The following is a 24,890-nucleotide window of genomic DNA, read 5'->3' on the forward strand; positions in this document are numbered from 1 at the left end:
AATCTCCAGAATATATTAACAGCTCATGCAATTCAATATAAAAAAAAAAAACTAATAAAAAAATGGGCAGAAGATCTAAACAGACTTTTCTCCGAAAAGATATACAAATGACCAAAAAGCACCTGAAAAGATGCTTGATATCACTAATTACTAGAGAAATACAAATCAAGACTACAATGAGATATTACCTCACACTGGTCAGAATGTGCATAGTTGCTCAGTCATGTCTGACTCTTTGCGACCCCATGGACTGTAGCCCACCAGGCTCCTCTGTCCATGGGATTTTCGAGGCAAGAATACTGGAGTGGGTTGCGATGCCCTCCTCCAGGGGATCTTCCCAACCCAGAGATCGAACCTAAGTCTCCCGCATTGCAGGCAGATTCTTTACCATCTGAACCATCAGGGAAGGCCTGCCATCATCAAAAAATCTACAAAAAATAATGCTGGAGAGGGTGTGGAGAAAAGGGTACCCTCCCACGCTGTTGGTGGGAATGTAAATTGGTACAGACATATGGAGAACAGTATCAGTTCAGTTCAGTTCAGTCGCTCAGTCGTGTCCGACTCTCTGCGACCCCATGAATTGCAGCACGCCAGGCCTCTCTGTCCATCACCAACTCCCGGAGTCTACCCAAACCCATGTTCATCGAGTCGGTGATGCCATCCAACCATCTCATCCTCTGTCGTCCCCTTCTCCTCCTGCCCCCAATCCTACCCAGCATTAGGGTCTTTTCCAATGAGTCAACCCTTCGCATGAGGTGGCCAAAGTATTGGAGCTTCAGCTTCAACATCAGACCTTCCAATGAACACCCAGGATTGATCTCTTTTAGGATGGATTGATTGGATCTCCTTGCAGTCCAAGAAACTCTCAAGAGTCTTCTCCAACACCACAGTTCAAAAGCATCAATTCTGTGGCACTCAGCTTTCTTCACCATCCAACTCTCACATCCATACATGACCACTGGAAAAACCATAGCCTTGACTATTTCTTAAAAAATGAAACATAGACCTATCATATGATCCATCAAACCCATTCCTGGGCATATATCCAGAGAAAACCATAACTTGAAAAATGCATGTATGCCAATATTCATTGTAGCACTATTTACAATAGCCAAGACATGAAATTTACCTAAAGGTCCATCCACAGAAGAACAGATAAAGAAGATATGGTACATATATACAATGGAATACAACTCAACCATAAAGAAGAATGAAATAAGGCCATTTGCAGCAACAGGGATGGACCTAGAGATTATTATACTAAGCGAAATAAGTCAGACAGAGAAAACCAAATGCCACATGATATCACTTATATGTGAAATCTAATTTTAAAATGATACAAATGAACTTATTTACAACACAGAAACAGAGTCACAGATCTGAAATCATACTTGTGGCTACCAAAGGGAGAATATGATGGGAAGTGATAAATTAGAAGATTGGAATTAACATATTAACACACTACTATATATAAAATAGATAACTAACAAGTACCCACTATATAGCACAATATTATGTAATAATCTATATGGGAAAAGAATGTGATATATATATATATATATGTATATCAGCCATATATGTACACCTGAAACTAACACAGCATTGTAAATCAACTACACTTCCATAAAAATTTTTAAAAGTTGAAGAACTAGTGTTTTAATTCTCGAGACAGTAGAGCACCATTAGAAAGCAAGTGACATATATGGAGGAACTAGTCAGTGCCAGCTGATTTTACAACCACATCTCATTTAATTCTCAAATTCATCTCAAGTGTAACTATTATCTCCATTTTACAAATGAATGAATTAAGGCTCAAAGAATTTTTTTTTTTTAAAGTCATTCCCGTAAAAAAACAAACAAAAAATAAATAAATAAATAAATAAAGTCATTCCCGTAGTCACCACACAATCCTAGAAAATGATTTCTGATTCTGACTCCAGTGTTTCTGTCAACTGTGTCACTGTGTCCAGCATCCAGCAAAACTCTCCTATGGGGAGGGCTAAAATCTAAGGAGAAAATGAGGAAAACATGGCCTCTAATCCTGGCTCTCCACCTCCTGATAGAACTGTGGAAAAACCATTTATTTGTTTTGAAGTTAGATTTGTCCATCCTTATTTAACATGGATAAATAAGCCCCTTTCTCCTCATATGTATAAAGATTCAAGTAGTTAATGTAGCCAAAATATGTTGAAAATCTAAAGGGCATTTCTATTTCTGTAGGAAGAATGACTTTTGTTACTATAATAGACCCAGATTAGCAGGTCCATATCACTCGCAATTAGTTCAGTCCCAATCATTATCAATCCCAAATTCGCAATGTTTTTGAGAACAGATCTATTACATATTTCTTCTGTGTTTCCCAAATCACCTTAACACAACTCTGGGTTGGGTAGTGGATACATTTTTATTAGATGAAGTGACAATTAAATCAAACTATTGTCCAATATGTACTTGAGCCATCAGTGATAGACCCCATTTTATCATATATCAAAAAGGACTCCTTAAATGCATGGATATAATTAGCCCAAGTTGCTTTATGAATAGTCATAACACTGGTTTATAGTATTATCCAAATGATTTGTAACGGGAATGATGGCCAAGTCTTTCTATTATCACGTAATAGAAAATATTTTATTTTCCTCAACTTCATTGCATATGTTTCAGACAGACTCAGGAAATGTTAGTAAAATAAACAGAGAAAAATAATTGACCTAGAACCTGAAATTTCACTCTCCATAACTCTAACTAGTGGTAAAGAATCCACCTGCCATTGCAGGAGACATAAGAAATGCAGGTTTGATCCCTAGGTTGGGAAGATCCCCTGGAGGAGGACATGGCCTCTTGCTCCAGTATTCTTGCCTGGAAAATCCCATGGACAGAGGAGCCTAGCAGGCTTCAGTCCATAGGGTCACAAAGAGTTGGACACAACTGAAGCAGCTGAGCATGCATGCACTCACTCTAACAAATTGATAATAACTGCTCCATTTTGGGCATTTGCTATCTATGTATTGTAATCTGAACGTTGCATACACTATCTCTTTAATTTTATAATGACCCTATGAAACTGGATCTTTTAATGTCTCTGTTTTACAGATGAGGAAACAGGTTCAAAGAGTAAAAAATAACTTGTCCAAGTCATAACCTGTCCAAGTCTGTAGCACAGCCTGGCCTGTACCATACAGACTGATTCTAAGTGTAGCCTTTAACTCATGTCAAAGAAAAACCCACAAAGTAAGAAAAACCCACAATGTAAGAGTCGTGAGTTTAAGTTTTATTCAAGGACTTACTGAGGACTCTAGCCCAGGAGATGACCTCTCAGTGGCTCTGAGGAAACTATGCCAGAGAGGGGGAAGAGAAGCCAATTCATACATGATTTTGGGAGCTAGGAAATACATGCAATCAAGCATACATCTTGGTAAAAGATTGCTGCTAGTCACAAAGAACAGATATTCCAAGTTAACAATTTTAGTGCTTTTCTATGAACAGCAAGATGCAAGAGTCTGGGGTCACTGAAATGCTTCCTGAGACATACACCCAACTATCAAAGGGCCTGTTTATACAAAGCACCAAGTGCCTCATGTGGTTTTTCATCCTGAATCCTCTCAGGGTGGGCAGTTACAGTGGGTGAGGACAACCCTCATAGAAGCAGGTGGTGAAGGATGCCCTTTTTCTTTGTTTAGCCAGGACGCTCTATACCAGCCAAGTGCATAATCTGAGAAAACCAGCTTTCTTTTGCTGCCCATCTTCATTAAGCTCATTATCCTTTATTTTACAAAAGAAAAGAGGAAAGGGATGAAAAGAGAAGGGAAGGAGGAGGGTGCAAAGAAAAAGAAAAAAAAGGGAGAAAAGAAGGTGACTCAATGTTGTCTATTGCTCCCCCCACCATAACATGGGCATAAAATGCAGCCCACCCAACTTTTTAACATTAATCAACATTGTTGCAAAATAGATACGTGAAGTGCCAGTTTGGTCTGACTTGATGTCATCTTGCCTTTGTTTTGGGTTTATCAGGAGAAGTATTCTTGCAGATTAAAGGGCCACTGGAAGATATTTATAAAATCTACTGCTATCACCACGATGAAGCGCATAGTGTACTGGAGTCCTATGAAAACGAAGAGGAGCTGAAGCAACATTTGAGCCTCTGTATCCAGTCCTTAAAGTAAGGCCTTTTCAGATGATGATTTCCATGCACTCTCAGTCGCCTAGCAGGGGACATTTTAACTGGATGTAGATGAAAGGTCTCCCATAAATCCTATGTTTTATGAGGCTTGCTGGGAGCACTACTTTATGTTCTCTTCATGAAAAGCTGACATGCCAGAAACCCTGATTGACTTTTTTTTTTTTCCCTGCAAGGGTGACTAAAAATAACACAGAAAAGATACAGGGTTCTGTAGAGACAGAAAAAATGCAATCAAAAAATAAAATGTAGACGAAAAGCCCTTCTTAAGGCTGTGGTTACTTGTCTGCTCCCACCTAGGTCAAGAAATAAGTGGAAGCCCGTGTGTCACCATGGTCACGGGAGCAGGTCGAATAGTAGAGCTAGGGATGTCCCAGGACCCTCTGAATGCCCCCGGCTGCTCCGAGACTGGGGGGTCCGAGGGGAGACTGGCAAAGGCAAGTCAGGCCCTTTTAGAGGTAGTTTCAGGAAAATTAGTTATGCCTTCCTCTTCTCTAAATTGTTCGTGGGAAGTGCTACGTAATGTACAGTGTTGTTGTTGTTGTTTTTAATCTGGTAGAAATATTTATTTGCTATAAAAATCTGAAAAAGGAAGTTCCCTGGTGACCTGCTGGTTAGGATTCCAGGCTGCGGCACAGCTTCAATGTCTGGTAAGAGAACTGAGATCCTGCAAGGCACATATATGGCCCTCCCCCCAAAAAAAATCTGAAAAAAATACATTAAAAAGCGTGTATAAGGTAAAAAAAAATTAGCCATTACTATTCCATCTATTAATTCTTTATTAACCATGGGTTAAAAACCACAGTTTGCACTTTTTCTGATCCTATTTTTATGCATAAATATGAAGATGTGTTGGGTTGATTCTTATAAATGGAATTGGTATCTGGCTTTACCTACAGTTTTCTACCAAATGAAGTTTAAAGCCAAAATGTCTGCCCTACTCTACATCCTACCGAATGGTTCTATTGTGGTTTTTCACTTCTAAGGTTTATCCATTGTCAAATGGTCTTGATTAGGCTAAGAATGAACCAAGCAGAATGCTATGGTATTTAAATCAATGCACCCCAATCCGTCTGATTCTCCCCTTTCATATACTCTCTTGTAGGGGCAGAGGGTGGTCCTGATATAGTACAACTGAATTAGAGTGAAATCAGGAAGCTAAATGAGACTGCTCTGGATAATGCCTTTCCAAACTGGAACTGGGGCTGAAAATGGGTTTAAATTGGACCTGACAAATTTCTTAAAATTAACTTTATTGCCCTCTACTGGCCATTAAGTAACTGCAGTTCTTTAACCATTTTTCATGCTTTGGAAAAATAACAATTTTGAGTCACTAAATTATAAGCATTTACATAGTACTTGTTATAGAAAGCATTGATCTGGTTCCTGGAAATACAAAAATAAATTAGTCTTTGACCCTGCCCACAAGCAGGTTAATATGATTAGGTAATTCTTAAAGATAATATGTAATGAGTAATTTCAGTTCACTAATTCTCCATTAATTACTGTTTAGTTCAGTGTTAGCAAATCAGTTTAGGTAAGCTTTAAAATTGAAGTTGTATCCATCTTAATAAATTCATATATTAGAAGCAACATCTAAATTTACAGGTACTTTTTCCAAAGAGGAAATAATAGTTTTATCCTCAGTGTGAAGGAACAACTTTCTTACCTTAAACTAGTGACAAGATCCAATAAATGTGTATCTTGAGTCATTTTCCTTCTTCAGTTTCCAGAAATAAAAGAGAGAGATCTTATAGCAAGTGAAAAGTAGCACCTCGAATCCTCATTCCAATTCCAACTCCAGGACCAGAAGTCCATATGGGGAGAGGATGTAGTTTATTTTGGCATGTGCTTCTGACAACTGACCAGAAGTGAAGCAGTCTGTTCAGAGCAGGGTGCACAATAGCTTTTGAGTCCTAAGAGGAAGAAATTAACTCTGTCAAAATAGTCCATCAGTCAGAATAGGTCAGAATCATATCCCCTAAAGAGTAAGCTAAAGTAGAGGTGATTTGGAAACTTCCTGAAGTCCTGATTACTGAAAATTACTTTCAGGCCCAGCAGCTTATTTGACGTTTTTTTCTGAAAGCCTCAAGTTCTTGCCCTGATGATATCCCAAATCTTGTATATTCTGCCCCGTTCTGATTTTAGGGAATTATTTCAGGCATTGGAAGGTGCTAAGGTTTACAAAGCACAAAATCCAAAGGAAGTAAAATTGGCAGGACTATTTCTTAAGGGAAAGAAAATCAAAATAAAATAGTTTAAGTTAGATCTATTTTCTCCAAAGTTGCCTTGCCATGAAAATAAAGTTAATGATGAATTGTACTAGTCTGCCTGAAAGCTGAGAGCAGGAGAATTATTAACATTACTATAATACTGACCTCAATTGATCTAAGCTTTAAATTCTGAGAAACAGGTTTTCAAACAGGTTTATAGGCCAAAGAGAGTCTGGAACACCCCAAGGGCTTGATTTCCCTTGCCAGATAATCAGTCAAAGCTATTACTGGGGCTCTGCCTTTTTCTTGTGGCTAAATAACAGAGCCCAAGTACAAGGTTGCCAATTTCTAATGGGTATTAGGTGTGGCCTCCATTTTCTACCAGGCTGGGGGGTATTGGAACAAGTGTGTTTGAAGCGGTATCCACGAAGAAGGTGGCTTCATGCCTCAGAAATTAAAGCCACAGAGGTTGCATTTTAACCAAAATTAAAATGTTTATTGAGGGCCTAATAAATATTTATTATAAGTACTAAATAATGTTGAAAATATTTTTTTTCAAATATGTAAGCATAATTCTTGCCTCCTGGGAACATACCTTCTAGTTGGTAGATAAACAAAACCATGTGGAAAGCTTAACAATAATACAAAAGTTAATTTAAATAATATACTAGAAGCTGTCACGGTGAGGTTCAAGACTAATTTCCAAAAGGAGAGTAGAAAGATTTCCTGGTCCGGTAATCAGGAGACTTGAACTCATAACCTTGGGCTATCCTTTGAAGCTCATTATCTTTCAAATGAACAAATAATATTTGTATCCAGAAAATAATTTTGAATCCCTTTGAAAGGTTAGGGCAGTGTTTCTTGGTGTGTGAGTCCTCCTGCATCAGACCCAAAAGGGATGTGTATTAAAGGAGCAGGTGCCTATGTTCTGCTCCAGACCAAAAAAATTAGGATTGCTGGGCATCCAGGCCATGAATCTATACTTTAATAAGCTCCCTTGGGTAATCATGCATACACACTCAAATTAAGACCTACTTAAAAAAAAAAAAAACAAACCTACTTTAGAAGGAGAAAGCATGCCCACGGTACCCATTTCCTGCTTTCCCTGAAGCTGTTTCCATGACTATAGATACAATCTCAGTAGTAATTTCAGGATTTGGAGACGTTAAGAAAGAAAAGACTCAAACAATTCAGAAGCACAATCCCACATCTTTGTCTATAGCCTATAAATTGGAAATCTGCAAGTTTTTAATTTATTCAACAATAAGTATTTACAGAGTCATTTTAGTGATCTGTAAGATTACATGAAATATTGATTTAATACAGTTTCTACATTTATGCAAATTATTTGCTAAGGATCTAGTTCCTTAGCCTTTTTGGAGTTATTTAAGGTTTCTGATCTGTGTGAGGAAAATGAAAAATAGAATAGCTATGAATGCAAGTGTAGCTATAATTAGAATAGGCTGTCTGTAGCCTCCTTTGTCTGTTTTTCTAGTTATAAATACCACCAAGTCTCTGATGCCTTTCCGAGGCCCTAGAGACTTATTTGTAATAGAATAAGAATGAAGGAACTTTTCCAAGTTTTTTTGGGAGGTAGCAGAAAGATGCATTTCTAGTTTCATGTCTAGTTATTCCAAATTTATCTACATTTTTATTCTTCCTAACCAAGGTCACCATCCTCAGGAGGAAAACTTCCAACTTGTAGTCATCTAGACACTTTGACTGATCAGATTACTGCTATAGTTTCTCCATACAGGGAGTAGAAAGGAAGTTAAAAGCTCATGCAACACAGCATCAAAGGAATAGATTTAAATTTGTTCACCATGTTTTACGTATCTTAATATTATTCTAATAGGGTGTTCCAAATGAAAATTAAAATCACTTTTGGAAATTCATTCATTTCCTGGTTATGTGGTATCATGTTTGAACAAAGACGATAATCCTTAAGAAATAGCCACATAAAAACTTTTGTTAATTGTAAGTCAAATTATAATGAACCCATGAAGGTGTAAGATGGGGTGGTGGATATATTAAGTTACTTTACCCTCCCCCCCCACAAAAGTGTAAATGAACCCAACTTAACTTCCTCTTTCCTGAAGTGTCTTTGGCTGGGGTTAACTCCTGGAAAATTTTAGCCTAAAAAGGAGATTTTTTTTTTTTTTTAATGATAAACAAATAAAAAGGAGTTGTTATAATAAAGTGCCACTATTCCACAACTCCAGCTAGTTTTCCCTGTTGGAAAATCTCAGGTTCCTTTTCATATAATGTTGTATTTACATTGTAGTAGTGAAAATCGCTCAGTCGTTTCTGACTCTTTGAGACCCCATGGCCTCTACAGTCCATGGAATTCTCTAGGCCAGAATACTGGAGTGGGTAGCCTTTCCCTTCTCCAGGGGATCTTTTCAATCCAGGGATCAAAGTCAGAGCTCCCATACTCTGCAGATTCTTTATCAGCTGAGCCATCAGGGAGGCCCATATTTATATTAAGTTACAGTGTTTAATATATGTTATAATATGTAGGCTTTATTTCATTGAAATAAATGAAATAGAGGAAAAAATTGTCCATGTCTTCTCTAGGAGTTAAAAAGAACAATCTTTTCTTTCAATTTCAAAGTATGTGTTTTGGTTCCAAAATGATCACATTTTCACTTGTTTGTTTTCATAGAAAACTGCATTTTTATTTTTACTCAACTTCTGTCCCAAATTTTCTCATCTATGACTCACAGAGCAAAATGAGAAAGGAAACTTCTTAATAGGAGATAGAAATCAGGGAAAGAATGTGATTTTAAAGGATTTAAAGGAAAGGAATGGAAAGAAATACTGGGTAGGGGGTAGTGGTGGGGGTATTTTCTTTCATTGAGATAGAAGAGTTCTTCAAACAGCAGATAATAATTGTTTGAAATTGTAGCACCTGCTGATTTTTAAAAGTTTATAATCCTCTGTTGGATTCCCAACTGAGAGGTTTTAGATTCAGTAAAACCTAGTTATTTCAAGATGTCTAGGAATCCATTCATACACTATGTCAGGAGAGTGAAGGGTAATTGCCTTACGTTTATGTACACCACTGTTTTACACATATATAAAGTACTAGGATTAATTTTTTTTAACTTATTAAGTCCATTAAAATTTATGAAATTCAGCACAGCTATTGAATTTTTTCTCAATAATTAAATATGAAAAGACCATCCACTAGGATGTGATGGTGTCATAATTTTTTTAATTTATTATTTTAACAGTTTATTATTATTATTCTAATTTTATTTATTTATTTGGCTGCATCAGAGTGGGATCTATAGTCACAGCATGTGGGATCTAATTCCCTGAACAGGGATCAAACCTGGGCCTCCCTCAATGGGAGCACCAAGTCTCTGCCATTAGACCACCAGGGAAGTCCCCATAAAATGTTTTTGTGCTGAAAACAATCATTGTATTCCAAAAGACTGAAAACCAGAGGTCAAGGTGATCAGTTTTAAATACAGGTTATTACTTTATTTCTCTATATCCACATGAGGCTTTTAGAGAAATGCTTCTATCTCCTTTATTCTTGAAATTTAACTTGAAAGATTCCCATTTTCTAATTGTTTAATTAATTTGACAAGTATGTTTTGTGGTCCTACCATATGCCAGTCAGCTTTTCAGAAACTGGGGCTACAACATAGAACAAGACAAACATAAATCCTTGCCCTCCCTGGGATCTGGGAATGGAGAGATAAAGACCATAAACCAAATAAATATATTATTTTAGAAAGTGACAAAGCATTATGGGGATAAATATACGTAAGGAATGAGGATAAAGAGTACAATGAGAGGCAGGTACAATGTTTAAAATGTCAGGCAGGGAAGGCTTCACTGGGAAGGGGCATTTGAACAAAGACCTGAAAGAGATAAGGAGGGAGTCTTACAGATAACTGGAGGAAGGGCAGTCAGGCAAGCGCGGACCTCAAGGCAGGAGCCTGCCTGCTTTCTTTGGAAAGAGCACGGAGACCTGCAATTGCCACAGATGGGGAGTAGCTGAACGACAGGGAATGAGGGAGAGAAGGGGTAGGAGAGGCAGACTGCATTGCCTTGGGAGGACTTTAGTTTTGCTTGAGTGAAATGGAAGCCACAAAATCTAGCCATGCCGAGTGAAATTTTTTATGGAAATTATCTCACTGACTAGATGAATTGTCTATAATCTATTGATCTTCATAAAACTTTATAGACAGAGATATTATAAAGCACTTGATAATAGTTTTCTGCATGTCAGTTACATTTTCCTTTGTAATCTTGTAATCTGTTTCTCCTATTACTATTAATATGTTTAATGGATTCTTATTTCATAATATAAACAAATATTGACATTTAAGTCCATTTTCAAAAGACTAAAATTTACTAACTATAGTTTAAATCAAGAGTTGTTAAGTTTATATAAAGTGTGAAACAAATATGGTAGATGCTTACTAAAATAACATTTTAGGGACATGATTATATGACTAATTCTACAAAAGCATTCATGAAAATAACTTACTATTTTACATAAGATTTTAAAATTTTTATAATGTTTGCTCATTACCTCAAATAACTGGATTTATATTAATTTACTTTTTTTTCCTTCTCTTGTAGGAAAATATACATGCAACAGTAAGTACTTTTGTTTAAATAATAGCAATATAAAACTCAGGGAAAAAGTTGATGAATATTTCTGTGCAAATTAGAATTTTTAGTTTTTATAATGATGCTCGTTGCTTTTAATAAGTAAGTCAAGATTTCATAGACATTTACCCTAAACATTCTTGGTGCATTTATTTCCAATTTGTCTCAGCTGATTTTACATATTAGATTATTATTATGTTAACGTTATTAAACTTTTTAGAAGAATCTTGGGAAATAATTTACTTAAATCACAAGTTTGCTGGTGACAGGAACTCTTTGGGAATTGCCCATCACACATTTATTAAAGAATCTTAATGTATCCAAAAACACTTCTTCCTAAGGAAAACATTAGTCTAAAAAATTTTAGATTAATACCATAATGTTTTTTAACATTATGTAGATTAATGTATAAAAGATTCCTTATTCATTATAGTGAAATATTGAGTTTCTTCTGACTTGGACTCTGATTTGCAGAGAAAAAAATTATACACACACACATATATAGCGTGAAGATGAAACAATTGGATGAGAGACAACTCTACACATAGACATCATCAGATGGTCAACACCAAAATCAGATTGATTATATTCTTTGTAGCAGAAAATGGAGAAGATCTATACTGTCAGTAAAAACAAGACCAGGAGCTGACTGTGGCTCAGATTATGAACTCCTTATTGCCAAATTCAGACTTAAATTGAAGAAAGTAGGGAAAACCACTAGACCATTCAGGTATTACTTAAATCAAATCTCTTACGATTATACAGTGGAATTGACAAACAGATCCAAGGGATTAGATCTGATAGAGTGCCTGAAGAACTATGGATGGAGGTTTGTGACATTGTACAGGAAGAAATAGTGATCAAGACCATCCCCAAGAAAAAGAAATGCAAAAAGGCAAAAATGGTTGACTGAGGAGGCCTTACAAATACCTGAGAAAGGCAAAGGAGAAAAGGAAAGATACGCCCATCTGAATGCAGAGTTCCAGAGAATATCAAGGAGAGATAAGAAAGTCTTCCTCAGTGAGCAATGCAAAGACATGGAGGAAAACAATAGAATGGGAAAAACTAGAGATCTCTTCAAGAAAATTAGAGATACCAAGGAAACATTTAATGCAAAGATGGGCACAATAAACGACGGTATGGACCTAACAGAAGCAGAAGATATTAAGAAGAGGTGGCAAGAATACACAGAAGAACTACACACAAAAAGATCTTAATGACCCATATAACCATAATGGTGTGATCACTCACCTAGAGCCAGACAGCCTGGAGTGTGAAGTCAAGTGGGCCTTAGGAAACATCATTGTGAACAAAGCTAGTGGAGGTGATGGCATTCCAGCTGAGCTATTTCAAAACCTAAAAGATGATGCTGTGAAAGTGCTGCACTCAATATGCCAGCAAATTTGGAAAACTCAGCAGTGGCCACAGGACTGGAAAATGTCAGTTTTCGTTCCAATCCCAAAGAAAGGCAATGTCAAAGAATGCTCAAACTATTGCACAATTGCACTCATCTCACACACTAGCAAAGTAATGCTCAAACATTCTCCAAGTGAGACTTCAACAGTACGTGAACCAAGAATTTCCAGATGTTCAAGCTGGTTTTAGAAAAGGCAGAGGAACCAGAGATCAAATTGCCAACATCCGCTGGATTATCTAATAAGCAAGAGAGTTCCAGAAAAACATCTATTTCTGCTTTATTGACTATGCTAAAGCCTTTGACTGTGTGGATCAGAACAAACCATGGGCAATTCTTAAAGAGATGGGAACACCAGACCACCTGACCTGCCTCTTGAGAAACCTGTATGCAGGTCAGGAAGCAACAGTTAGAACTGGACATGGAACAACAGACTGGTTCCAAATCGGGAAAAGAGTATGTCAAGACTGTATATTGTCACTCTGCTTATTTAACTTACATGCACAGTACATCATGCAAAATGCCAGGCTGGATGAAGCACAAGCTGGAATCAAGATTGCCAGGAGAAACATCAATAACCTCAGATATGCAGATAACATCACCCTTATGGCCAAAAGCAAAGAGCAACAGAAGAGCCTCTTGATAAAAGTGAAAGAGAGTGAAAAAGCTGGCTTAAAACTCAACATTCAAAAAACTAAGATCATGGCATCCAGTCCCATCACTTCATGGAAAATAAATGGGGAAACAATGGAAACAGTGACAGACTTTATCTTCTTGGGCTCCAAAATCACTGCAGATGGTGATTGCAGCCATGAAATAAAAAGACACTTTCTTCTTGGAAAAAAAGGTCTCACAAATCTAGACAGCATATTAAAAAGCAGAGACATTACTTTGCCGACAAAGGTCCATTTAGTCAAAGCTATGGTGTTTTCAGTAGTCATATATGGATGTGAGAGTTGGACCATAAAGAAAGCTGAGTGCTAAAGAATTGATGCTTTTGAACTGTGGTGTTAGAGAAGACTCTTGAGAGTCCCTTGGACTGCAAGGAGATCCAACCAGTCCATCCTAAAGGAAATCAGTCGTGAATATTCATTGGAAGGACTGAGGCTGAAGCTTCAGCTCCAATACTTTGGCCATCTGATGTGAAGAACTACTCACTGGGAGAGACCCTGATGCTGGGAAAGACTGAAGGCAGAAGGAGAAGGGGTCACATAGGATGAAATGGTTGGATGGCGTCATCGACTCAAAGGACATGAATTTGAGCAAGCTCTGGGGGTTTGTGATGGACAGGGAGTCCTGGTGTGATCCTTCCGTGGGGTCACAAAAAGTTGGACATGACTGAGCAAATGAACTGAACTGAGGGCAGTATAGAAATTATAAAAGCAACACACACATACACCTACTTTGAAAGATGTCCATTTTCATAGAAGGAAAGCATATCTAGCCTAATACTGAAAGGATGATATTGAACTCAAATATGAACTCAAATTTACCAGGACTTAATAAAGCACATCTGCCTTAGCATGGTCAGGAGCAATCTCAAGTCCTGAGTTCTTAGTCTGTTTGTGTGTTTGCTTTGTGTGTGTGTGTAGGTGTGTCTGTATGTATTCTAAACTGCTGAAAATTTACATCAAGAGAATAGATTGAGAGGAGGAAAGTGAGCAATTCTTTTATTTTATTTTTCCTTTAGCCATGGACTTTATTATTTGAATATTTGCAACTATTATTCTATACACAAATTTCAATTTCTTACAAAACTATATGTTCCATATTGTTAGATCACATCACTCTCCATTTTATGCCACATTTCCACCAAGAAGTATTTCCCCAAATCACCATGTACCTGATTGTGTGTTTTTGTTGTTCAGTTGCTAAGTTTTGTCCAACTCTTTGAGATGCTATGGACCATAGCCTGCCAGGCTCCTCTGTCCATGAGATTTCCCAGGCAAGAATACTGGAGTGGGTTGCCATTTCTTCTCCAGAGCAATTCTTGTAATACATTAGCATGCACAGGCTCCTACATACAGAATACTTAAAACAAATAGCACCTTGTATTGAAATGCTGCTTGAACATTGCACTGCCTTTTGCCACAGTCCTGCTGTGTGGGACTAGCAGACTGCATTTGCCCTTCTAGCCTGTTCTATACATTAGGAACTTGAAAAGACGAAGAAGAATCACAGCGTGTAACTGGACAAACATCAAAGCCACATTTGCCTTGAGTTATTTTCCTTCCTGATTTTCTCATTCAGGTCAGGCAGCACACATGCTACTACATAAAAGGGTAAAAGGCAATGTCAAGTGCTATGTAATTGTTGAGCTCCTCAGTAGCTAAGGGCAAAATGTTGCAGCCAGAGTGGCATTTATGGGATGTGGGTTTATAAATGACTTTTTTAAAAAAAGATCTCTTACTTACTGAAACTAAAAACGGTCTTTTTTTTTTTTTCAATCTACATTTTTAAAAATACAGAAAGGCAAAGATATTATAACTTCTGAAATGTTTACTTTGAATTATAATCTTATGCAAACATCAAAGACAGTATTAAAGCGACAAGAATCATAGATTCTTCCACCAGAGTCTCCCTCAAAGCATCTGATCCAAGTCCCATGTTCTAAAGCAAGAAAAATATCCCTATTATAAATTTACCTCCAGAAATAAACTTCTTTATCTTAATTATTTAGACTCTTCTGTATGCTTAGAAGTAGTCTGACCAGCTATTTCTACCTTTGCATTGCAGGATTTTAATCAACCTCAAAAGTTTTATAAGTTATTTTGTTTGTTAAGGTTTTTATTTTTTAAATTATTGAAGAAACACTGCAAAACATAGAAAATCAACATGAGGACACTAAGAACTATTGGTAGTCACATTCCAGAGTGAACTACTTTAACATGCATGAGTCCCTCACTTTCCTGCCATTTTTTCCTCTATACAGACACATGTTGACTAAAATAGGACAGCTATATATTTCCTGTTGGAGAAGGAAATGGCAACCCACTCCAGTACTCTTGCCTGGAGAATCCCAGGGACGGGGGAGCCTGGTGGGCTGCCGTCTATGGGGTCGCACAGAGTCGGACATGACTGACGCGACTTAGCAGCAGCAGCAGCATATTTCCTGTATGTCAACTTGCTACCTCTTCATCAATACATCATGGACATCTCTCTGTGTCAGTAAATATAAATCCATATTGCTTTACGACTACATAATATTCTATTTGACGTATGTACCATAATTTAGTTTACCAAAATCTTACAGATACTTGAATTGTGTCTGTCTTGCAGATTGACTTTATGTGTTCATTCTTATATGAAATTTTGAACAACAGTTTATTTTCTTTTGATGAATTTCTAAAATTGGAATTTCTAGATCAAAGGGATTTTGATACTTATTGCCAGAAATTTAAGAGAAGTTGAACTAATTTTTAGTCCTACTACTATATATGAGTTGCCCATTTATCTACTACTTGCTAGCACTAGATAAAATGTTTGGATCCTTACAATTTATGGCAGTATCATAGGCCAAAAATAGCATTGTAATGTTTTAATTACCATTAAAAATGATCTTGAGCATTTTTATGTGTTTAACCGTTTGTATTTCACCACTAATGAATTATCATTTTAATTGATTATTCACTTTTTTTTTGAGATGTTTGTCTTTTTCTAAAATATTGACAATGGCTCTTTAGTGAGTATATTATTCATTTTTCTATCTTATGTACTATAAATAATTTTCCTTCTTATTACTTGACTTTTAACATAGTCTATAGTTGCTTCTGTTTATGCTTTTATCTGTACAGTTTTACAGAGCTAAATTTTAAAATACACTGATCACGTTTTTCTACTGTAGCTTTTGGATTTCGTATCTCACTTAGAAACTTCAAGTTTGTTTTTAAACCGTAATCCCATGTTTTCACCAAAGGTCTTGTACAGTTTCATTTTTAACATTAAAATTTTTGATCTGGAAATTATTTTGCTGTAAAGAATTAGTTTTTATTTTTCTATGTGGTTAGCTAATTATCACAATACCTGATATTGAATAGTTCCTTTTTTCTATTGAATAGGAATGTCACATTTACCATGCACTTAATTTCCATACATACCTGTATTTATTTCTTGATTTTCTATTTTGTGCTTGATTTTCATATGTCCATACCAAATTACTTTCATTTTTGTAGTTTTATATTTTGATATCAGGTATAACTAATCTCTGGGCTTCCCTGGTAGTACAGTGGTAAATAATCCACCTGCCAATGCAGGAAATGTGGGTTTGATCCCTGGGTCGAGAAAATCCCCTGGAGAAGAAAATAGCAATCCATTCCAGTTTTCTTGCCTGGAGAACCCCACGGACAGAAGAGCCTGGTGGGCTACAATCTATGGGGCCTCTAAGAGTCGGACATGACTTATCGACTAAACACACAAACACACACACACACATACAACTAATCTCAGCTTAGTATTTTTCCTTTTCAAAATTTTCTTGAATATTCTTGCAGTTTCCTTCTTCAAAAATATTCTCTTTTGTTAAAATTATATCTACTTATGGTTTAAAAGGACTTCCCTGGTGGCTCAGATGGTAAAGAATCTGCCTACAATCCAGGAGACCTGGTCTGACCCCTGGGTCAGGAAGGTCCCCTGGAGAAGGGAATGGCAACCCACTCCAGTACTCTTGCCTAAATTCCATTGACAGAGGAACCTGGTGGACTACAGTCCATGGTGTCACAAAAAGTCAGACATGACTGACTGACTAACACACACATGGTTTGAAAAGCCCAGTAGTTCTAAAAGTTTTAAGAAAAATAGTAGTCTACTTACTGGATAGCTCAGAGAACTGTATTTAATCCCCTTGGATAAACCATAATGGGAAAAAACATAAAAAGAATGTATATGTGTATATAACTGAGTCACTTTGCTGTACAGCAGGGATTAACACAATGCTGTAAATTAACTATACTTCAATAAAAAAGTTAGTTAATTAAAAAAAGAAAAGAAAAAGAGTAATCCCTTCCACCTTCCCCTAAATGCTCCTCACCAGAACACAAGTATATTCACACCTTTTAGTTGACTATTTTGGTATTTATCTTCATGACTCTAAAAACACATTCGACTCTTCCTTATTACGTATTGACTTCTCTCTATGGAAGACAAGACTTCATTTTTCTTCCCCAGCTGATCTCCACTACACACACACACACACACACACACACACATCCTTCTCAACTCTCCATTCTCCCTATGGAGTTACATTATAATTTGGATAAGAGCAATAATTAGTGTTTGAATTGTTATACCTGAGTAAATTCTTTTCAGAGATAAACCTTGGAATAAACAAATACTTATTTTTCTGGGAATTAACTACTATCTTTTTCTCCTTTAATTTTCTTTGTGGTGATCATTAATGCTGAACTCACAGCTAATCATCTTGAAGTCAGCCTGATGAAATTTGTAGGCTATCCATTTCATCTCTCTATAAAAGCCTTTCCCAGAGACTTCTGACCTATTGAGTTTGGACAAATTACACTGGACATCACTAACTCCCCTTGCCTGGAAAACTCCAAGGACAGAGGAGCCTGGTGGGCTACAGTCCATGAGGTCACAAAGAGTCAGACACGACTGAGCAACTGAACGCATACATACAAACTGCCATCATCAAGATTCTCTTTGCCTCTTTCCTGTTTTTAGTAGAGGACTTCCTTCCGTAGTTTCCTCTATTCATCAAAGAATACATGGGAAGGAAATTTTAAGAACATTTACATCCAAAAGGTCTTTATTTTACCCTCACACTTGACTTATATAGTGGGATTTGGAATAGAATTCTAAATTGAAAATCACTCATCTTCAGAATATATAATTCTTCATCATTTCTAACTTTCAGTGTTGCTACAAGAAATTGAATGGTTTTTCTGATTCCTAATTGTTTGTAACTGCTTAGTTTACACGTTTCTCTGAAGGACTGTAGGCTTTTCTTTTTGTCTCTGATAATTTGAAGTTTTAATAATTCTGAGGTGTGAGTCAGTTTCATTCACTGTGCTGTGACCTCAGCAAGTTCTTTCAATGCGCTAACTCATTTTCATTGAATTATCTTACAGATGAGCTCCTTCCCATATGTGCCCTGTTCTCTCTCTCTGGGACTTGTTATTTTGATATTGGACCTTTTAGGCTGATCCTCTAATTTTCTTCCATTTTTGTATTTTTGCTCTTCTCTCTAGAAAGTTCTTGAACATTTTCTCCAACACTGACGAGTTTTTATTTCTGCTATTATCCTTTTAGTTTCCAAGAGCTCTTCCTTAATCCTCCAAATGATCTCCCTTATTTGTATAGCACCCTAAGAATTATGCTGTTTCTTAAAGAGTTTTTCAACTGGTTCTTCTTATAAAACCCACATCCTTCTCCCTTTACTTCCATATATTTTCAAGAACTCTAGTTAATGAAACTTTGCAGGAGTGATGAAATAACTACTTCTCTATATTACTGGGTCTTTGTGGTCTGCTATGTCAATTACCATTTGCTCATCTCCTTTAAATCTTCTAAGATTTGCTAGTAGTTCTGTATTTATTTTCAAAGCTATTTTAAAATTATGACAAGTGCTATTTGCTTATTATTTGTGCAGCAATATATAGTTTCCTCTAAAGTTGACTTATGATGTTTTTAAAGGAGAGTAAATGGAAAAAAATTCAATAGCAGTATGGATGGTATGTAGCTTCTGTAAATTAAATATTAAATTTAGGATTCTTGTGGCCATAAAATAGAGGAAATTCAAAGTAATATGATCAATAGTTGCATGATTAGTTTTCCTTTCATTTTCTCCTTCAAATTAAGAAATATAGATACATCTCAGTGTTGAATCTGATTTTTTGTTTTCATCATAGTTTTTACATTGCTAAATATCACTTTAATTTGCATTGTGCAACTGTTTTCTTATACTTGATGCAAAACTCTTTATAGCAAAACTGGATACTTCTAAAACAAAGCCAGCTGTGTTTACTTGACTTTGTAATGTTTCAATAATAATTGTAATGAGATTAGTGTAGCTACTTTTGGTACTAAATATTTGCCAAAGTGTTCATGATAATGTAGAGGAATATGAAACAGAATTACAATTTAATAACTACCTTAGTTTTCAGCACAACATGTATGGGGAATTGTTATGCATTTGATTACTTTCTAGGGGGTAGGCATGTGATAATTGGCTGCTTGGCTGAGAAAGTTATATCACATATAAGACTCATCTGCCTTGCACAGCTGTCAGACTCAGTCTTACTGGGAGGGATTAGACTGGGTGAGAATTTTGGCACTGAATCCCTGGAGTGTCATTATCTAGCAATACATTCTATCTTTTCTACCACACTACTTGTCTGTGTAATGCAGGTATCAGAGCATCATCGCTCATCACTTGGGCAACTGTCCAAAGTGCATATGTTAAGACAAAGATGTCTGGGAGATTTCTCATTTTTGAGAAAAAGTTTTTAGTGTTCACACTTGTGATTCTTTTAAGAGAAACAGTTACTATTTATAATTGTTATTACTGTCATTTGAAACCTGAAATGGAGAGAATAGAACTTTGATGCCAAAGAGCGATACAAAAAAGTAATGATTAGATTTGGACAGAACTAAAGGGCCTAGGTTGGGTTTTTGATGGATCCTGATAAGGAAAGAAGGAGAGCAGCTCAAAGATACAAGTACATTCTTTAATATATCTGGGGATTTATTTTTTGTAATTAAAAGTTTTAAAATATGTATATAACAATAGACCACACTGATAAACTATCTTAATAAAATTGAATTTATTTGATTGAATTGTTTGATTACATCTACATTTTGATAGTATTTTCAGTGATTTTAGAAGATTAAATAAACTATTACTGTGCTGTGCTGTGTTGCTCAGTTGTGTCCGACTCTTTGTGACCCCATAAACTGTAGCCCAGGCAAGAATACTGGCGTGGGTTGCCATGCCCTCCTCCAGAGGATCATCCCAACTCAGAGATCAAACCCAGGTCTCCCACATTGCAGATGGGTTCTTTACCATCTGAGCCACCAGGGAAGCTCAAACTAATATTGGTGATAATAAAAAGAAAAACTCAGAAGAAATCTGATCATATTCGTAAGGATAATATGATTTTTTCTAGGCAAGTTAGTACCTTCCATATTCCTGACTTGTTCTTACTTAAGGAAATTCTTTCTACTTAAGTGTCCAAACTGTTGTATTATTGAAGAACTTACATTTAAGATATGTAAGGATGCTCTACTTCAGATTCAAAAGTTCCACTATTGATATACCAGTTAAAAAATATGTTTTTAGTTATTTTTTGTTAGTATTCATAAAAGATTTACATATTTTCCCATACATTTTACCCAGTCCTCTTGGAAACCAATAACATCTCTTTCTCCTTCTCCTTCTTTTCCTCATTTCCTCTTTCTACCCTGTCTCCTTACCTCCCTTCCTTTGTAGATTTGGTGCATATGAGTAGAAAGTATAAGATAAATCATACAAAAGCAACTGTTTCTCAATAAACTGTTTCTCAATACAATAAAGAATGTATTGATACAACAGAGAGAAGACAGTGTCTTCAGCAAGTGGTGCTGGGAAAGTTTGATAGCCATATGTAAATCAATGAAGTTAAAACACACCCTCATACCATAAGGGCTTCCCTGGTGGCTCAGAGGGGAAAGCATCTGCCTGCAATGTGGGAGACCTGGGTTCGATCCCCGGGTTGGGAAGATCCCTGGAGAAGGAAATGGCAACATACTCCAGTACTCTTGTCTGGAAAATTCCACGGATGGAGGAGCCTGGTAAGCTACAGTCCATGGGATCACAAAGAGTTGCACATGACTGAGCAACTTCACTTCTCATACCACACACAAAAATAAACTCAAAATGGCTTAAAGACTTACGTATAAGACAAGATACCATAAAACTCCCAGAAGAGAACATAGGCAAAACATTCTCTGATGTAAATAGTACCAATGTTTTCTTAGGTCAATCTCCCAAGGCAGTAGAAATAAAAGTAAAAATAAACAAATGGGATCTTATCAAACTTACAACCTTTGAAAACCATAACCAGCAAAAGAAATCATAAACAAAATGAAAAGACAACCTATGGAATGGAAGAAAATATTCACAAATGATGGGACTGACAAGGGCTTAATTTCCAAGATATACTAATAGCTCACACAACTCAACAACAAAAAAAACCCACACAAACAAACCAATTTTTAAAAATGGGCAGAAGATTTAAATAGACGTTTCTCTAAAGAAGACATATAGAAGGCCAATAGACACATGAAAAGATGCTCAACATTACTAATTACTAGAGAAATACATATCAAAACTAATGAGGTACTCTCTCACACGAGTCAGAATGGCCATCATTAAAAAGTCTACAAATAATACATTATGCAGAGAGTGAGGAGAAAAGGAAATCCTCTTATACTGTTGGTGGGAATATAAATTGGTGCAGCCACTATGGAAACAGTATGGAGGTTCCTCAAAAAACTAAAGATAGAGTTGCCATAGAATCTAGCAATCCTATTCCTGGGCAAATATCCAGACAAACTATAATTTGAAAAGATACATGCTCTCCTATGTTTATAACAGCACTATTTACAATAGGCAAGACATGGAAACAACCTAAATGTCCACCACTATATATATATATGTATATATATATATAGTGTCTTCTTCGTTCATATATATATATATATACACTGAGTAATGGAATATCAATCAGCCATAAAAATGAAATAATGCCATTATCATCCTAAGAGAAGTCAGTCAGAAAGACAAAGACAAATACCGTATGATATCCTTTTATGTGTCCAAAACATGACCCAAATGAACTTAACTATGAAACAGAAACAGACTCACAGACTCATAGAGAACATTCTTGTTGTCAATGGGGAGGAGAGTATAGGAAGGGAAATACCAAGAGTTTGGGGTTAGCAGAGGCAAACTATTATATACAGGATGGATAAACAACAAGGTCCTACTGTGTAACACCGGAACTCGATTCAATGTCCTATGATAAACTATAATGGAAAAGAATATGAAAAAGAATATATATGTATAACTGAGTCACTTTGTTGTACAGTAAAAATTAACACAACTCTGTAAATAAACTATACTTCAAGAAATTTTAAGTTAATAAAAAGCAATTCTTTACTCCCTTGCAAACCTTTAACATTTATTTTGGTTTTCCTTTAAAAAATGTTGTCTTTTGGTTTGCTTCAGTGTTTGTCTCTATGGATACCAATTATTTTCTCAACATGTGAATAAAACTCGGTCATTTATTCAGGACTACTGTGCAAGTTTTAGGGAAAAAAAGTTCAATGTAAAATAACAGCACATTACAGAAAATGTAAGTAATCTATCACTTCAAGCTACAAATATTCATTGAGAGAATATTATATGTAATGTTGGACATACAATGGTGACAGAAAAATTGAATATAAACTGGTCAATAGAGAAAAAAGACAATTCCAGATAGTGCTAAGTGCTATAATGAAAATAAAATGAGCACCTGTGACAGAGTGACTGGTGTGTGTGTGTTTGTGTGTGCACCATATTTGCACTTACATGTGATAAATTTCCTTAGTTTCTGATTTATCAAGTGAAGAGTTCAAATAGATGATCTCTGGGGTGTCTTCATTTCTTTACTAGTGATGTAGCTTTTCTAATTTTGTTCCAAGTTTTTAGATCCATTTCACCATTTCAATTATGTAGTCTGTTGTCCACCCATAAAGTACTTGAAAAATAATAATTGAAGAATGAGACATTCACCCATCAGAATTTGAAAGCCATGTCTGTCTGTATTCTCTATCTTCTAAATAAAAATATAAAGGAAAACCAATGAGTATATCTTTCCATCAGAAGGGACTCATAACACAATTTTCATCCATGTTCCACTTACAGTGTCTTTTTTTTGCCTCTTTGCATAAAGAGGCTTTTAGAAACCATTAATTTCTGGCTGAAAAAAAAAATGAATACAGTGGGTTGGATAATGGACGTCCAGTGGACAATGGCATGATCAAGTTTGTAGTTTTTTCTTTTCCTATAAACTTCTTGGCGAGTGGGAATGGCTCTAGGCTCATCTCAGAAGCTCTGAAGGGGAGAACCAGGGGTGAGTGCTCACTTTTGTGTAGCCATTTGAAGATCTGTGGGCTAAGAGGAATTCCACATGGAAAGTCATTGTGTACTAGTAATGATCAGTGATAGTGATGGCATTAATAATATCTAGAGAAGTATTACATTTATTATAAATCTCTTTTGGGGACTGTGGTAGGACTGTGGAAGTTCAACTTCTCAATTTGGTAGAAGAAAGAAAACAAACTTTGTGTTTAGATTTTTAAATGATGACTTTATTCTCCTCACTTAATAATCTCAAAAATACCATCAAGAAAATGCATTTTTCTTCGTTGTCATGGAAAAACACAGTCTAAAATTGTTTCCAACTATTATTATAAAGCCTGTTATTTAAAAAACCTGTAAGTGGAACATAGTTGGAAGTCATGCTTTCAGTCCTTTTAGGTGGACAAATATACTTGTTTTCTTTTAAATTTTGTTTAGAAGTAGACTCTTTCAGCCTTCCTTCTTTCTGTCACCTATTGCCCTTGCTTCATTTAGAAATTGAACATAGTCAAATCAGAGAAGAAAAGGGTTAAAATCATCTTCAGGGCTAATCATAAAAAAATCACAAAAATAAAAAGGAGTTAATAAGACAAATGTTTGTGAAACTGATATGATGTATCTCTATTGCAGAGGCAAACCAAACTTACTGGACATGGGCTCTTTGATGATCAAGCCAATTCAGCGAGTGATGAAGTACCCTTTGCTACTTTGTGAACTCCGGAATTCTACCCCTGCCTCTCACCCAGACTTCCGAGCGCTGGAAGATGCCTATGCTGCAGTGAAACACATTAATGTAAACATTAATGAACTTAAAAGACGAAAAGATTTAGGTAAGAGTGGATATGATTAAGTGGGAGTTTTCCAGGGTTGGAATCTTCTGTTTATGTTTTGGAGGATCAGAATGTCTCAGTAGTTCCAGCAGGTGCAGTGATAATGATCATTTGGTATCTAGAGTTAGAGGCCAGGGAGGAGAGGATGGTTTTGCCTTTCTAGCTAGGTTCAGAAGAAGATCACGAGGGACAAACATTGACAACTTTTCATCGAACAGCCCTACACTCAACCTCTTTTGACCATCGCATGCCTGGTGACATATTATGGGCTGAAGAAACCCACAGCATATGATCCTCTTGTTCTTGGTGTTATATATGGTAGGAGGAATGGCCAGGTAGTTGGGAGCAGTGAATAGCTAGAGCTGAAAAGCAGTGGTGAGAAAGGTGGATGCAGGTAAGATGACCCGGCTACACTAACAGGCTTATTTGGTTCTGGAACACAAAGAATGGGTATTTTTGGCAATAATTGCTCCATGAAGGGAGCAAGTATATTTCTTTCTCAGAT

The 24,890-nt window shown here is 36.3% G+C and overlaps 1 protein-coding gene and 1 long non-coding RNA gene across 2 annotated transcripts in view; one reads left to right on the top strand and one right to left on the bottom strand.

The window, feature by feature from the left end:
* Positions 1 to 17,976, bottom strand: part of LOC145503851 (uncharacterized) — a 54,996-nt gene extending 37,020 nt beyond the window's left edge. The window contains exons 1-3 of the long non-coding RNA XR_014051843.1: positions 17,722 to 17,976; positions 16,534 to 16,725; positions 5,847 to 6,093 (exon numbers count right to left, since the gene is read on the bottom strand). This is a non-coding gene — a long non-coding RNA (uncharacterized LOC145503851). The remainder of the gene's footprint in view (positions 1 to 5,846; positions 6,094 to 16,533; positions 16,726 to 17,721) is intronic.
* The window catches only part of ARHGEF38 (Rho guanine nucleotide exchange factor 38), a 139,381-nt gene that overhangs the window by 84,025 nt on the left and 30,466 nt on the right, over positions 1 to 24,890 (top strand). The window contains exons 4-6 of the mRNA XM_081484065.1: positions 4,012 to 4,159; positions 10,993 to 11,010; positions 24,186 to 24,385. Coding sequence (XP_081340191.1) covers positions 4,012 to 4,159; positions 10,993 to 11,010; positions 24,186 to 24,385 — 366 coding nt within the window. The remainder of the gene's footprint in view (positions 1 to 4,011; positions 4,160 to 10,992; positions 11,011 to 24,185; positions 24,386 to 24,890) is intronic.

Source organism: Giraffa tippelskirchi, chromosome 1 (genome assembly GCF_054371585.1).
Source record: "Giraffa tippelskirchi isolate mGirTip1 chromosome 1, T2T-mGirTip1v1.2.pri, whole genome shotgun sequence".
Classification (NCBI taxonomy): Eukaryota; Metazoa; Chordata; class Mammalia; order Artiodactyla; family Giraffidae; genus Giraffa; species Giraffa tippelskirchi.